At 41.8% G+C, this 17230-nt stretch overlaps 1 protein-coding gene across 8 annotated transcripts in view; it reads right to left on the bottom strand.

Moving 5' to 3' along the window:
- The window catches only part of Magt1 (magnesium transporter 1), a 91785-nt gene that overhangs the window by 23021 nt on the left and 51534 nt on the right, over positions 1–17230 (bottom strand). For 3 of the 8 annotated variants that reach the window (XM_050130465.1, XM_050130458.1, XM_050130466.1), the window contains one exon: positions 9672–9942. In XM_050130465.1, coding sequence (XP_049986422.1) covers positions 9687–9942 — 256 coding nt within the window. In that variant the 3' untranslated portion in view covers positions 9672–9686. The other 5 variants (XM_050130460.1, XM_050130462.1, XM_050130464.1 and 2 more) reach the window with 5 other exon arrangements.

Below are 17230 nucleotides of genomic sequence, written 5' to 3'. Positions count from 1 at the left end.
TCTGTGGACATAAACCGGCCTATGTACTTTAGGACCAGAGGAAAAAAACCATCAACATTTTGGTGGTCCAACGTGGGGCTACACCTTCTAAGAGTGCCACTCCCTTTGGGGTCCATTTTCTTTCAAGCCACCACAGCTTGGCAGAAGACACCGTGATCAGGAAGGTGGTTTTCCCAAGTTGAGGTTTTTCCATTGTACTCTACTTGTGCTGACCTATGTGATCCCCCAAATTCAGGGAACTCAACTGCAGAATTTGTGGTAGTGGGGGACTGTTGTTCTCGATTTCTTATATTTTATTTTATTTTATTATATATATATTTATTATGTATACAATATTCTGTCTGTGTGTATGTCTGCAGGCCAGAAGAGGGCACCAGACCTCATTACAGATGGCTGTGAGCCACCATGTGGTTGCCGGGAATTGAACTCAAAAACTTTGGAAGAGCAGGCAATGCTCTTAACCACTGAGCCATCTCTCCAGCCCGATTTCTTATATTTAAAAAAAATAGTATTAATTGGAAAGGATGTACTGTTAGAATTTGGGAGCTGTAGGCAGGAGAATTAGGGAGTTCCGGGTCATTCTCAATTACAGGGCTAGCTGGAAGCCAGTCTGGGCTGTAAGAAATCTTGTCTCAAACAGCAACAATGACAAAAACAAGAGGGAGAAATGGTCAGGTCTGTGAGAACTCCTGGGAAAGGAAAAATAGGAAGGGAAGACGATGAACTCTAACTCTGAGGGAAAGGAAAAAGATCTTTTTGGAGCCCTAGAGTTGGTCCAAGAAATCTGACACAATCATACTTCTATGCAAATCCTACTTTCTCTTTCCATAAGATATTCCCTATCACAATTCATGGGGACGCAAATTAGTTCTAAAGGAAATGCCGTGACAAATATAAAATGTTCCGGGTCACTTGGAACTTGGGAACTGACAGATTAGTTCTAAACTGATAAATTAGGAACTAAAACAATATAGTTTTATATACAGCTGATAAAAAAAACTGATAACTTGGGAACTGATTAATAAAGCAATATAGACAGGGTATATAGCTCAGCAGTTGAGCCTATATTCAGCATGTGTGAGGCCCTGGGTTCAATCCCTAGCACCATCACAAACAAACATATTTTTGACAACTTTTTTTGTAAGGTGTGCACTTTTATGAAACTGGTCTCAAGTCAATGTCCAGGCAAACTGGCTGCCTCAACACCTCAACCCACTCCCACCAAAGCCTTCATACATCAAGTTGGGGGGGGGCTAAAAAAAGGAGGGCCATGATGGCTGACTATTCCAAAATAAGAAAACAAAAATGTATTAAGGCGGAAGATTTAAAATTTTTTTTGCAGTACATAATTTACACAGAAGCAATGCTGTCACCTCCCCAGTGTGGACTCAGGGCGTGGATTCAGCCATCCTCCCCTACGGAATGGGAGTGGTTTTGGGGGAGGGGGAGGGACTTCCTCATATCTCGTGGATACTTGGAATGACTATTTAAAAAGGTAAAAAAAAAAAGTACACTCGGGCTGGAGAGATGGCTCAGCGGTTAAGAGCACTGACTGCTATTCCAGAGGTTCTGAGTTCAATTCCCAGCAACCATATAGTGGCTCACCACCACCACCTGTAATGAGATCTGGCGCCCTCTTCTGGCCTGCAGACACACACACAGACAGAATACTGTATACATAATAAATAAATATTAAAAAAAAAAGTACACTCAAAGTCCTCAGCCACATTGTAGAACTTTGGCGAATGCTTGCTCCAACCGACTGCTGTCGCCTTCACCATTCCTGTTTTTAAATCCTGAGTCAAAAGCCCCAAAACAAAAACAAACTCTTTTAAAAAATTAAAACAAAAAACCAAATAAACAAATAAAGGCATGCCAATGTTTTCTCATTTATTTTTATTTATTTATTGCGCAAGTTAGGTTTTTTCAAAGACAGGGTGCAAAACGCAGCCCAGTCACAGTCTGCCTAGAAGGATTTCCGGTGCGCGATAGAGGGGCCGGACTCCTACTCCTGCTTGCTGATCCACATCTGCTGGAAGGAGGACAAGGAGGCCGGGATGGAGCCACCGATTCACACAGAGTACTTGGGCTCGGGAGGAGCAATGACCTTGATCTTCATGGTGCTGGGAGCCAGAGCAGTGAGCTCCTTCTGCCTCTGGTCAGCAATGCCTGGGTACATAGTGGTGCCACCAGACAGCGCTGTGTTAGCATAGAGGTCTTTGAGGATGTCGATGTCACACTTCATGATGGAATTGAATGTAGTTTCGTAGATGCCAGATGATTCCATACCCAGAAAGGAAGGCTGGAAAAGAGCCTCAGGGGTACAGAACCGCTCGTTGCCTATAGTGATGACCTGGCCATCAGGCAGCTCGTAGCTCTTCTCTAGGGAGGAAGAGGATGTAGCAGTGGCCATCTCTTGCTCGAAGTACAGGACAACACAGCACAGCTTCTCTTTGATGTTACGCACGATTTCCCTCTCGGTTGTGGTGGTGAAGCTGTAGCCACACTCGGTCAGGATCTTCATGAGGTAGTCTGTCAGGTCGCAGCCAGCCATGTCTAGACGCAGGATGGCATGAGGGAAAACACAGCCCTCATAGATGGGCACAGTGTGGGTGACACCGTCTCCGGAGTCCATCACAATGCCAGTGGTACGACCAGAGGCATACAGGGACAGCACGGCCTGAATGGCTACGTACATGGCTGAGGTATTGAAGGTCTCAAACATGATCTGGGTCATCTTTTCACGGTTGGCCTTGGGGTTCAGGGGGGCCTGGGCGAGCAGCACAGGGTGCTTCTTGGGGGCCACACGCAGCTCGTTGTAGAAAGTGTGGTGCCAGATCTTCTCCATATCATCCCAGTTGGTAACAATGCCGTGCTCATTAGGGTACTTCAGGGTCAGAATGCCTCTCTTGCTCTGGGCCTCGTCACCCACAGAAGAGTCCTTCTGCCCCATGCCCACCATCATGCCCTGGTGCCTAGGACGGCCCACAATGGAGGGGAAGACGGCCCGGGGAGCATCGTCGCCCGCGAAGCTGGCTTTGCACATGCTGGAGCCGTTGTCTACAACGAGCGCAGCAATATCGTCATCCATGGCGAATTGGTAGGAGGTGTGGAGCGGCAAAGAAAGAGCTGTGAAAGGCCTGTGTTCGCGGGGGGGGGGGGTGCAAACTCAATATGGACAACTTTTGAAACAAGAAAAAGTGTGGTAACAGCATTTGTACTTATTTTAGGGGGGGTTATTTGTTTGTTTAATTTATTTGTTAGTTTTTCAAGACAGGGTTTCTCTGTGTAGTCCTGACTGCCCTGGAACTCACTCTGTAGATCAGGCTGGTAACCTCAAACTCACCGAGATTCGCCTGCCTCTGATTCCCAGGTGCTGGGATTTAAGGCGTGTGCCACCATGCTAAGCTATTTTTTAATTAAAAAAAAAAATCTCAAAACTGATTTCCATCGCTACCCAGCTCTTTCCTTTTCCTTTTTCTTTCTTTCTTTCTTTCTTTCTTTCTTTCTTTCTTTCTTCCTTCCTTCCTTCCTTCCTTCCTTCCTTCCTTCCTTCCTTTTTTTCTTTCTTTCTTTCGTCAGCATGATACAAGCTAGAATCATCTAGGAGGAGAACCTTAGTTGAAAAAAAGCCTCTATCCTGTTAACTTGGAGGCAAGTCTCTGGGACGTTTTCTTTCTCCTTTTTTAAAAAGTAGATTTATTGGGCTGGAGAGATGGCTCAGCGGTTAAGAGCACTGGCTATTTTTCTAGAGGACCTGGGTTCAATTCCCAGAACGCACATGGCAGCTCACAACTGTCTTTAACTCCAGTTCCAGGGGATTCAACACCTTCACACAGATACTCATGCACACAAAAACATGAATGCATATGAAATAAAAATAAATTATTTAAAAACTTTATTGTAACAACTTGAAAGTAAAAGGACATCACACACTAAAATTAAACAGACCCAAAGGCTATACAACTCAATACAGTTAGAATAGACATTCAAAATGGAAACTCTGGAGCTCCAAATTAAATTTTATACTTTTATTGGGTTTATTATTGAATGTATTTTATGCACTTGCCAAGCACCAAAACCAGAAAAGTTCATGACAGAATTAGAAGTAGAAAACACAATTTTACATCATCTTTCATAACTCATATCTGATCGTTACATTCAATCTTTCCTCATAGTCTAATATTTATCCTTTTGTTTTTCTCCTTATACGTGCTATTTACTGTACATGTTATACTCACATGCACATTTGACTGCATATGGATATACATTATTGTCTAGATTCTACATATGAGAAAGAACATGTGGGGTTTTTTTTATATTGAGATTGTGTGGCCTTGCTTATTATTAGAGATTTAAAATCCATTTGCCGGGCTGGAGAGATGGCTCAGAGGTTAAGAGCATTGCCTGCTCTTCCAAAGGTCCTGAGTTCAATTCCCAGCAACCACATGGTGGCTCACAACCATCTGTAATGGGGTCTGGTACCTCTTCTTGCCTGCAGACATACACACAGACAGAATATTGTATACATAATAAATAAAAAAAATTTAAAAATTCATTTGCCTGTAAATTTTTAACTTCATTTTTCTTTAGAGTTAAGTAGTATTCATATGTATACATATATATATATGTATATACATATATATATGAATCCATCCTTCGATGGATTGTTGTAATAAGAGCGGTGGGACTGTGTTCCGGCCACCTCGGCTCTCGCATGGCTAGCTTATGCCCCGAAATAATTACACGGAAACTGTATTCTTTTAAACACTGCCTGGCCCATTAGTTCCAGCCTCTTATTGGCTAGCTGTTATATATTGATCTAACCCATTTCTAATAATCTGTGTAGCCCACGAGGTGGCTTACCAGGGAAGATCTTAACCTGCAGCTGTGTCCGGTGGGAGAATCATGGTGACTGACTGAGTTGGCCTCTTTCTCCCAGCATTCTCTTCTGTCTACTCCGCCTACCTAATTTTCTGTCCTATCAGGGCCAAGGCAGTTTCTTTATTAACCAATGAAAGTAACACATAGATAACCCTTCTCCATCAATGGACAACTGGATAGTTTTCTATTATTTGTTGTAATGAAGAAAACAGTAATAAACATAAGGGTACAAATGTCTCTATGGTAGATTACAGAGTTCTTTGGGTATATGTTCAGGAGCAAAATATCTGGGTTATATAGTAGCTCTATTCTTATTTATTTAAATTTTAAATTTTTTTCTGTTTACAATTTATTTATTTATTTATTTATTTATTTATTTATTTATNCGCTCCCTCCCCTTTCCCTCCCCCTCCCCCAATCAAGTCCCCCTCCCTCGTCAGCCCAAAGAGCAATCAGGGTTCCCTGCCCTGTGGGAAGTCCAAGGACCACCCACCTCCATCCAGGTCTAATTTTAAATTTTTGAGACAGCATTTTACTGTGTAATTTTGATTATCCTATAACTCACTCTGGAGGTCAGCCTGGGCTCACACTCACAGAGATCTGCTTGTGTCTGCCTCCCAAGTGCTGGGATTAAAAGCATGTGCCTCCATGCCAGTCTATATTTTAATTTTTAGAGAAATCTCAAAACTGATTCCTATACCAGCTGTAGTCATGCACCTGCCAACAGTGAAAAGGGGCTCCTGTCTCTCTACATTCTTTCCAATTTTTGCTGTTAGATTGATTGATTGATTTGTCTTTTTGAGACAGAGTTTCTCTTTGTAACAGTCTTGGATGTTCTGGACCTTGCATTGTAGGCCAGGCTGGCCTTGAACTCACAGAGATCTGCCTGCCTCTGCCTCCTAAATGCTAGAATTGAAGGTGTGCACCACCACTTCCTGGCTTGTTAGATTTCTTGGTGGCAGCCATTTTGACTGGGCTGAGGTGATCTCTCAAAGTAGTTTTAATTTGCATTTCCCTGGTGACTAGAAATATTAAATAGAACATGTTTTAAAATAGTTATTTCCCATTTGTGTTTCTTTTTTGAAAACTGTCTATTCAGTTATTTGCTCATTTACTGATTGGCAGTTTTATTTCCTTATTATTTAATTTCCCTCAAATATCTTAGTTTCTAAGATTAGTTTTTATTTTGGCCACAAAAGGACCTTGGGCACACTGGAAATGAAGTTGCCGGTGGCTGTGAGCTATGTGCCGCGAGCGTTGTGAAGCGAACTCCAGTCCTCTAGAAGAACAAGAGCAAGTGCTCTTAACCCTGAGCCATCTCTGCAGCCCTGCGTTTACCGTTTTACGGGGCTGGGACAAGTACAAGGAAGATTGTTTACTGCACTGGGCAGCAGAAATTCAGCACCATGGAGGAACTTTTGGAATATTACAAAAAGGCAGAGTCTTTCCAAGTGAACAAGGAGTAAAACTGTATCTCATCAAGCATTTGTCTTGATACTGCTTGTCAGCCGTGACTGCTACACAGCTTTAACTTGTCATGGGATTGAAGACTGAGCAAGTGTCAGGCAGATTTGACTTATTTGGAAAATCCTGTTTCCAGCTGTATAATAATTGACTATAATGTTGAGTATTTTTGTTATAACTCAACCCATACATGTAACTACATAAGTAGTGCACCTATAGAGAAGAATTCCTTATTCTTGGCCTTCTATCTTACTATCCTCTTTGCTGTTTTTTCTCTTTCCTTCTAACAATTAAGGTTTTGTATTTAGAAAAAGAATAATTCGATTAAAATGTTTGTATGGAAGAATTTTATAGCTCCTTATTTCCTTGTAAAAGCATCCTGATCTCCCATAGTTCCTCTTCATATAAAATTATATTTATAGGGCACATGCTAAAGTACATTTCTTTGAAGTGTCAATCTTTTCTGTGACAAAATAGCAATAATAAACAGAAAATTAGAAATAGGGGACTAGAGAGATGGTTCAGTGGTTACGAGTGGAATCTCCCACTGCGGGAACCCATTTCAGACTCCACCCTCAGCGTGCCAGGTAGCAGCTCCCTGGAGTGTCCTTCCAGACCCTGTCCCTGAGAAAGCCTGCCATGGGCAGCTCCGCTCCTGGATATGCCTGGGACCGTGCCTCCACTTTATTTAAGATGGGTGCCTCCCAACCCCGTGACCTGCCACATGGTTTTCTCTCATGGGTTTCTCTTCTTCCCCTCGGGTCACCCAGGAATGCTTTGCTAGGATTAAAGCTGGACTTATTCTTATTTTTAAAATTTTATCTATCTATCTATCTATCTATCTATCTATCTATCTATCTATCTATCTATCTATCTATCTATCTATCATCTATCATGTGTACAATTTTATGGCTGCATGTATGCCTGCAGGTCAGAAAAGGGCACCAGGTCGCATTACAGATGGTTGTGAGTCACCATGTGGTTTCTTAGTTTGGCTTGGTTTGATTAGCTGCATCGGCAGAGAGGCTTAATACCAGGGCACAGAAATACCTTTCAAAGAGCACCAGTTGCACTTCCAGAGGTCCTAGGTTCAATTCCCAGGAACCACATTGAGGGTTACAACCATCTATAATGATATCTGATGCCCTCTTCTGGTGTGTAGGTGTATATGCAGCTAGAGCACTCAAAGCTAGGGAGAGGATTCAGTCTGTGATGTGTTTGGATCTGAGTTTGATCCATAGAATCCATGTAAACAAACAAACCAAAGGGACCATAATGTGGTTCTGGCAATGGGGAAGCAGGTCCCTAGTGCTTGTATGAGTTCGAGGCCATCCTGATCTACAAGAGCTAGTTCCAGAACAGGCACCAAAAACTACAGAGAAACCCTGAAAAAAAAAAAAAAAAAAAAAAAAAAAAAAAAAAAAGAGGTGAAACACTACCCAAGGTTGACCTCTGGCTTCGGTACTCTGTACTGTGGGTTGTATTGCATAAGCACACATGCACACACAGACACACACATGTGCACGTGCGCACACACACACCACACTTCAGCATGTACTGAATAGAGGAAGCATACAGAACTCAAAGAGAGAAATCAGGAAAGCTTTTTATGTTTGAGTTTAGGGGAGACAGCATTTCACTTTTGTTTGGGAATAGTGGTGTATACCTTTAATTCCAGTACTCTGGAGGCAGATGCAAGAGGATCTCTATGAGTTTGAGGCCAAGCTATCCAGAGATACCTGTATTTGAAGACCCTGTCTCAACAGAAAAGCAAAATAAACCAAAACTCTAGACCCTCAGGAATATAACTTCATCTTCTGGTGATAGAGCCTCCATCAGGCTTTATGGGGTAATGGATTTAGATGAAATGGAATTTTTCTGAACGTGGTTATTGAGTGGGACCAATAGGTACTGTCACTTATGTGAGTCCTTTCCCCCAGGTGGAAGCCATTATTTATAAAACATTTGTTGGAATATACTAATCATCACTCATGGTACAGATGGCTTAACTTTTAACTGAATGACCTTAAATTGTCACCCCAAAAGAGCCTGAAGACCATCTCTCAACATCTCTACCATGAGTCATTCTTTTTTATTTGTTTTGTTTTGGTTTGGTTTTTTGAGACAGGGTTTCTCTGTGTAACAGCCATGGCAGTCCTGGAACTTGCTCTGTAGGCCATGGTGGCCTCAGACTCACAGAGATCCCCCTGCCTCTGCCTCCCGAATGCTGGGATTAAAGGCGTGTGTCACCACCGCCCAGTCATTCTTTGTTTTTAGTTTTCCAATTTTACTCATAGAAATACTTCTGTGAAACTTTTAACAGATTGTTTTTAGATTTACCATGGGTCATTATTTTGTTGTTGTTTGTGACAGTCTTTCTATAGCACCCTGGCTGTCCTGAAACTCACTCTTTTGTCCAGGCTGGCCTCAAACTCACAGAGATCCATTTGCCTCTGCCTCCCGAGTGCTGGGATTAAAAGCAATCTAGTTGTCTGTAGTCTTATTTTCAAGATTCATATAAAAGATTGTAAAAGATCAAACACAGGGCAATGTGTTGGTGCACATTCGTAGCACTTAGGATGTGGAGGAAGAAGGATCATGAGTTGAAGGTGTTGAGTTTGAGACCAACCTGGACTATGTGAGAATCTGTTCTTAAAAAACTAAAAGTAAGCCGGGCGATGGTGGCGCACACCTTTAATCCCAGCACTCGGGAGGCAGAGGCAGGCGGATCTCTGTGAGTTCGAGACCAGCCTGGTCTACAGAGCTAGTTCCAGGACAGGCTCCAAAGCCACAGAGAAACCCTGTCTTGAAAAACCAAAAAAAAAAAGTAAGGGCTGGAGAGATGGCTCAGTGGTTAAGAGCATTACTTGATCTTCCAAAGGTCCTGAGTTCAATTCCCAGCAACCACATGGTGCTCATAGGCTCATAACCATCAGTAATGAGGTCTGATGCCCTCTTCTGGCCTGCAGGCATACACACAGACAGAATATTGTATGCATAATAAATAAATTAATATTTAAAAAAAACTAAAAGTAAATAAATAAAAGATAAAATACAAATTCATGTCAATGGAAATATGTCAATACTGGCTTGTAGCCCAGGCACTAGTATCTAGAAAATTTCTTTTGCAGTTTGGCCTGTTAATACTGGCCTGTAATCCCAACTACTTGGGATGCTAAGAAACTAGACTCTAAAGTTCAAGTCCTAACTGGACAATTTAGATTGATTCTGTCTCAAATTGAAATAGAAAAAAAGGACTGGAGAACTGCAGATGTAGCTAAGTTGGTAGACTTCTTTCCTACCATGCACAGAGCCCTTGGTTTGTTTCCCAGCACTGTCTAAACCAAGCACGGTAGCACACACCTGTAATCCAGTGCTGGAGAGGTGGAGGTGTGATCATCAGAATCTCCATTTCTAGGAATATTGATACTGAGACTAAATCTATTAAGAAAATAATAGAAGACTGGAAAGCATTTTTGAAATATACTTACCCAGAAAACAATGTTTTCCAAGGTTAGCCTTCTCAACACATTGAGTCTGAGGCCAGCCATCACTGCATGAAACTCCAGTTCCAAAACACACAGCTTAATGTTTCTGGGGGCAGGAATTTAATTTAGTTAGTAGAGTACTTATCTAGGATGTATGAAGCCCTAGACTCAGTCCCCACCACTAAATAAACCAGGCATAGTGCACATACTTGTATCTCTGTGTTTCTCTCTCTCTCTCTCTCTCTCTCTCTCTCTCTCTCTCTCTCTCTCTCTGTGTGTGTGTGTGTGTTAGGTGGGGTACATGCAGGAGGCTCAGGATTTGAGGCCAGCATGGGCTACAGGAGAGTGGTTCTCAAACAAAATAGAATAAAATAAAACAAAAGAAACAAAAACGAGGGCTGGAGAGATGGCTCAGTGGTTAAGAGCATTGCCTGCTCTTCCAAAGGTCCTGAGTTCAATTCCCAGCAACCATATGGTGGCTCACAACCATTTGTAATGAGGTCTGATGCCCTCTTCTGGCCAGCAGACATAAACACAGACAGAATATTGTATACACAGAAAATAAATAAATAAATATTTAAAAAAAATAAAAGAAACAAAATGAAAAACATAAATTGGAACCCTTACCATTGTAATCTTTTGGGTTTTGTTTTAATTAAATTAAATTAATTTTATTTTCCAGGTCATCCAGGACAGTTACACAGAGAAATCCTGTCTCAAAAACAAAAACAAAAACCGGGTAGTTGTGGTGGTGTACACCTTCAGTCCCAGAAGTAGGGAGGCAGAAGTAGGTGGATCTCTGTGAGTTCAAGGCCAGCCTGGTCTACAGAGTGGATTCTAGGACAGGCTCCAAAGCTACAGAGAAACCCTGTCTTGAAAAATCAGAAACAAAACACAAATATTTTATTAATCTAATTTTAGGGCTGAAGAATTGGTTCAGTAGTTAAGAGTACATACTAGTCTAGCCTAGTCTTGTAGAGAACCCAAGTTTAATTCTCAGCACCTATATCAAATGGCTCACAATCACTTGTAACTCCAGTTCCAAGGGGATGCAACATCTCTGGCCTCTGCTGGTGGTACCTTCCCTCACATGTACTCCCCCCCATAAGCATAATTAAATAGAGTACATTTTTTTAAATCTAATTAAAAATATGTGTATAGGTTTTCTGCCTGCAGGTATGCTTGGTGCTCTTAGAGGCCAGAAGAGAGCAATGGATCTCCTGGGATTGGAGCTCCATAAGGTTGGGAGTATTGGAAACTGAACCTGAGTCAAGAGCAACAGGAGCTCTTAACTGCTGAGCCATCTTTCTAGCCTCTTAACCTCTTTGCTGTTGTTTAGCTTTTTTGAGACAGGGTCATCTCACTGTGAAGTCTAGGTTGGCCTTGAACTAGTGATGATCATCCTGTCTGGGCTGAGTGTTGAGGTTACAGGCTTGTGCCACATGAATGCACGTTGCACGTGCATGACTTTAACCAGTGTGTGTGTGTGTGTGTGTGTGGTGTGTGTGTGTGTGTGTGTGTGTGACCAAACAATTTTATTTAGAAGCTTAAAGGCAAAGAGGGTTGAAGAAGTCAATGTAATCTAATGTCCTCTATGGGAATCTCCCTGGCCTTAGCTTAAAATGTACGCCCCCGGGATCAAATTATATTACCTAGGCTGGTCATTATCTTGTGATCCTCCTGCCTCCACATCCCCAGTGCTGGGATTACCGATGTGAGTCACTATGCCCAGCTTATTTAACCGTTTTGCAGTTTGTGTAATTCACTAATGCTAAGTCACCCCTTGCAATCAATTTCCAGAACACAATTGGTTGTTAATGTTTTCGTTGTTTGATATTTTTGAGGCAGGGTCTTACTATGTCCTGGAATTCAATCTGTAGATCAGGCTGGTCTCAAAGTCATACAGATCCACCTGCCTCTGCCTCCCGAGTGCTGGATTTAAAGGCATTGGCCATGGTGCCTATTTTGCTTTTGCTCTTTGAGTCACGGTCTCAGTATACCTCAGGCCTTGCGATGTAGCTAGTAATGACCTTTAACTTATGATACTCTTGCCCTTAAATCTTGAGTACTGGAGATGTAGGTGTGTGATTTAACCTAGACAAAAGCTCTACCAATGAACAGTATCCCCTGCAATCATGTTTGTGGTGGCTGGGTGATAGGCAACAGGGCTTGTGTGTGTTAGGCAAGTTCTCTGTGAGAAAAACATCATGTCCAAAATTTTTTCTGCCTTTCAAAATTGAAAATGCACACTATTCAACAACCTCTGCTACCCACTCCAGCCTTTGCATCCAACCTGCTGTCTGCACAAATTTCAGTATTCTATATACCTTATGTATGTGTGATTGGGATCTGTATTTTTTTAAAAATTAACCTTTATTTTTATTTTATGTGTATCAATGTTCTGCCTGTATGCATGTCCTTTGCTGTAGGCCCATATTTCTATATGGTGTGGCAGCCAGGCTCTGAAATGTACTGCTCCTTTCTCCTTTGTTAAAAATGTAGATCACCTGGGGAAAGGTGTTTGCTGAAGCTGATGTCTAAGTTGCAGGTGTTTCTCTAGCCCTAGGTCCCCTGGAAAGAGAATATTAATGAGGTATCCCCCTTGGGTTAACGGGGGGGGGGGATAAAAGAAGTTTTGTATAATGACACGGGTAGATCTTCAGGAGAGGGAGAAGCTTGAGATGCCCTTCCATGATGACTGTGTGAACTGTGTCTGGTTATTTCTCGCGCCTCCGTACCAGTCCAGATAGGAAAAGATAGTTTCTAAATTCGGGCCTACGGTCCCTGACACTTTGCATGCAGTGACTACAGAGGCCAGAAGGTGTTAGATCCCCTGAGACTGGAGTTATAGATAGTTATGAGCTGCCATGTGGGTGCTGGGAGTCAAACTCAGGTCCTCTGCAAGAGCAGTCACGTCTCCTAACCACTGAACTATTTCTCTAGCCCCAGAATTTTTTTTTTGTGCATTAATTTAGTATCACAGCATAAGGTTAAGTCATGTTGCAAATATCACAGTCTCCCCTCCTGTCCCTTTCTTAAAAGATGTAATCTTGTATTGCACAGGCTGCTCTCAAACTCTTAGGCTCAAGTAATCCTTCTGCCTCAGCATCCTGAGTAGCTGGGACTATAGGCATACCATTATAGCCCCCTTGGAATGTCCTTTTTTAAAATGTGCATTGGTGTTTTGCAATGGATGTTTGGTTCCCTGGGAGTTACAGACTGTTGTGACCTTTCATGTGGGTGCTGGGAATTAAACCTGGGTCCTCTGGAAGAGCAATCAGTGCTATTAACCACTGAGCCATCTCTCCAGTCCCAGAATGTCTTTTCTAAAGCTGAGTAACATGGTAACAGATTGTGCTTATCCATTTGTTTGTTGTTGGAAATTGATCTTGTGTCTGCATTTCAGCTATTTATGAATAGTGCTACAAACATTGGGGATACAAATAGCTCAAATTCTTTTTTTTAAGATTTATTTATTTATTATGTATACTACATTCCGCCTCCATATATGCCCACATGCCAGAAGAGGGCACCAGATCTCATTACCGATGGTTGTGAGCCACCATGTGGTTGCTAAGAATTGAACTCAGGACCTCTGGAAGAGCAGCCAGTACTCTTAACCACTGAGCCATCTCTCCATCCCTCAAATTCTTATTTTCAGGGTTTTTTTTTGGGGGGGGTATAGAACTAGAACTTTAATTGTTGGATTATAAGGTAATTCTATTTAAAACTTGGATTACTTTTGTAATTCAGAGTGTCTAATGTAGCCCAGGCTGGCCTCCAACTAGCTATATGCCCCATACACTCAAGACTGGCCTTGAAATCCTGATTCACTGGACTCTCACTCCCAACTATAGATGTATAGGTATGTAGTATCTGTACTGACCTAAAACTTGCTATGTAGTTGAATACGGCTTTCAACTCCAGATCTTTTCACATCTGAGTGCTAGGATTATTGACTGTTTTTAAGGATTCTGAGATAGGATCCTCATTTTGTGCCTCAACCTCCCAAGTGTTAGGATTATAGGTATGTACTACCATATCTAATGTCAATTTCAATCATATTTTATGTATATGAATGTTTTGCCTGCATATATGTATGTGCGCCATGTATGACATCCAGGTGCCCTTGGATGTCAGAGTCATTGGATGCCCTGGAACTAGGTTGTTGAGTCTGAAACCTGAACCTGGGTTCTCTGCAAGAGCAAGTGCTCTTAACCATTGAACCATCTCTTCAGTCTCCTAAGTACTAATTTTAATGAGATTTAACAGTGTTTTCCACAGTTGACATACTATTTTATTTTCCCAACAGTTATAAAGGTTCAATTTCTTCATATCCTTACTAATTTGCTGTTTTTCTGATAGTAGCTACCTTGGTAGGTATGACGGAGTATCTCATTGCGGGCTTGTTTTTGTTTGTTGAGATAGGCATCCCCATCTGTACCCTAGATCAGTTTAGAACCTGCTATGTAGTTCAGGCTGGCCTTTCATGCTTGATTCTCCAGCCCAAGGTTCCAAGTGCTGGGATTATAAGCAGAGGTACAATTGCTGGCTTTTTGGTTTAGGTTTTTGAGACAGGATCTCATTATGTAGGACCAGTCATCTTGGAACTATGTAGACCAGGTTGGCCTCAAACTCACAAGATCCACCTGTCTCTGCCTCCTGAGCACAGGATTAAAGGCGTGTTATCACTATGCTTGGTTCCATTATTTTGAAATGTAGTCTACTTTCAGTTGATGATAAGCATTGGTAGGTTTTTGTTTTTTGTTTTTTGTTTTGTTTTTTGTTTTTTGTTTTTTTAGACAGACTCATGTAGCCCAAGCTAGCCTCACACTGTGCAGCAGAGGCTACCCTTGAATTCTTGATTCTCTAGCTTCTCTCTGCCTTCTCAGGGCTGGGATTGTGGGTCTTATGGCACCATGCTAACTTACACTGGTACTGTAACTATTTCATGATGGAAAAAGAGAACACCATGTTTAAGGGACACTTGTGCACAAAAGCATCTCTAGGTTGTTACTGCTCTGGCTTCCCTTCCTGGCTAAAAGCATCTCTAGGTTGTTACTGCTCTGGCTTCCCTTCCTGGTTAAAGACTATCTCCTCACCTATATTCTACTTTCAGAGACTAAAGAGTGTCAATCAAAACTTCCTCCTTTAGGGCACCTGCATGATTCAAGTTCTCTAGGGAAATGCCTTTTTCATTAGGACTTCTTCCAGAAATCTGAATGGCAGGAAGCAATCAAGGTGGACTACGGTCTCCAGAGAGCAACTTGCATCTGCAAGTGAAATATAATCCATAGGGTATATTCAGCAAAATGGGAAACCTGTAAGCATTTCCTTGGCATAACCTTCAGTAAATTGCTCCATTTTTCTAGGGCAGGTTTTCTTCAGCTGAGTAAGTGAAGGTACTAATTTAAGCATAATGTCTTTTTGACTTTGGCTTTCGATACTACCAGCATACTGTTTCCCCTTACTAAGAATGGGCAGGGCCCATATCATCAGATCTAATAGTAGATCTATAGGTTCCAGGCAGTCTTTCCAAAAAATATTTCAATGAATTTTTTGAGGCAAGGTCTTCTGTAGTCTGGGTAGCTTCTAACTCAGTTACTGAAGATGACTTTGCACTAAGTTCCTTCAAAGCTCTTTCCTGCTCCTTTGTTCTATTATGTAAACTATTAAAAGTATATGTATATAAATTTAAATAAATATAATTCAGGTTTTCGGGGTTTTTTCCTTCCTTTTTTCCCCCCTGAGATAGGGTTTCTGTGTGTAACAGCCCTGGCTGTCCTGGAACTCATTTTGTAGACCAGGCTGGTCTCGAACTCACTGAGTTCCACCTGCCTCTGCCTCCCGAGTTCTGGGATTAAAGGGGTGTGCCACCACCTCCCGGCTTTTTTTTTTTTTTGTAATGTTTTTGAGACAGGGTCTCCTTAGCTCAGGCTCATCTTGAACCTTGATCTGATCCTAATGATTCTATCTCCTAAATGCTGGCATTACAGGTGTGTGCCATCAAATCTGGCTTACTACATATTAAGCAATCTGAATTTATCCTCTTCACCAGCATCTTAATATCTTCAGAAATGTTATTACAAAACACCCCCATTTCAACTGATTTAAATCAACACCAAACTTGATTGGATTATATCCAATCAAGAAAAGCACCACTCTAGTGGATAGCCCCACACGCACTGAATGTACGGGGAGCACAAATTAGAATGAGTGTGCTATAAAAAAGAAAAAGAGAAAACCAAGCTGGTCAGAGGATCTGGGAGGAGTTGTGGGATGGACTAGAGGGTGAATAGACATGCAAAAGACATTTATGCATGTATAAAATTCTCAAAAGTGAATACAGATATTTTTAAAAAGATTAAGCCAGTATAGTGGCAGGAGGATCAGGAGATCAAGTGAATTTGAGGCCAGCCCACACTACAAGAGACTTTGTCTAAACTATGACAATGAAAAGTCAACCCTACATCCCAAAAATTCTATTTATTTTAAATATAAACACATACGTCTTTGCGGTAACTTAGTTCAACAGAACCCACCCCCTCAGAATAAAGGAGGTTCAGAGAGATTTGACTGGCTTGTCTAAGATCATGTGGTCACAGAACAAGCACTAACCCTTGGATATCTTTACTTTTGTTAGTGTGCTTGCTTCATGCTTCCAAATATTCAATCCCCTAATCTCACCTGTCAAGAAAACAGTTTTTAAGAGAGAATCCTCTTTTGATATTTCAAATTGACCCCTCTATAGAGAGGTGCTGTAGTTTGAATGGGAAATGCCTTTATTGGCTCATTTGTTTGGTATTTAGCTAATGGTAGTGTTTGTGTGGTTATAGTGCTATATTATTTATGTTTTAATAAAGTTTGCCTGAAGGTCAGAGGGCAAAGCAGCCACACTAGTCAGTCATGAAGGCCAGGCAGTGGTGGCACACACCTTTAATCCCAGCAGCCACTAATCAGCCATAGAGGCCTGGTGGTGGTGGTGGTGGTGCACGCCTTTAATCCCATTACTCGAGAGGACTATAAGAAGGGAGGAGCCAGGTCTCAGCTCAGTCTATCTGAGGATTTGTAGAGGCAGGATCGCCTATTTTGGTCTGAGGTAGAGAGAGGTAAGATTTCTCTAGCAGCTTGACTGCTTTGCTTTTCTGATCTTCTGCTTGAAACCCAATATCTGTCTCTGGGTTTTTATTATTTGTGCTACATGGGGTTGTGGAACCTTTAAAAGGTAGATCATTGGGGACAGGCTTTGAGGTTATATAGCCTGGCTCTACTTCTTGCTTTTCTTCTGCTTCCTGACTGCCTGGGGGCTTGAAGCTCCAGCTGCCATGTCTTCTCAAAAATACATTCTCCTGGAACTCAAGGTGCTCTAATCAGGGTACTCTATAACAGTAACA

Source organism: Alexandromys fortis, unplaced genomic scaffold, assembly GCF_014885135.2.
Source record: "Alexandromys fortis isolate MF-2015 unplaced genomic scaffold, M_Fortis_MF-2015_v1.1 scaffold_326, whole genome shotgun sequence".
NCBI lineage: Eukaryota > Metazoa > Chordata > Mammalia > Rodentia > Cricetidae > Alexandromys > Alexandromys fortis.
This window is presented reverse-complemented; position numbering and strand designations above follow the sequence as displayed.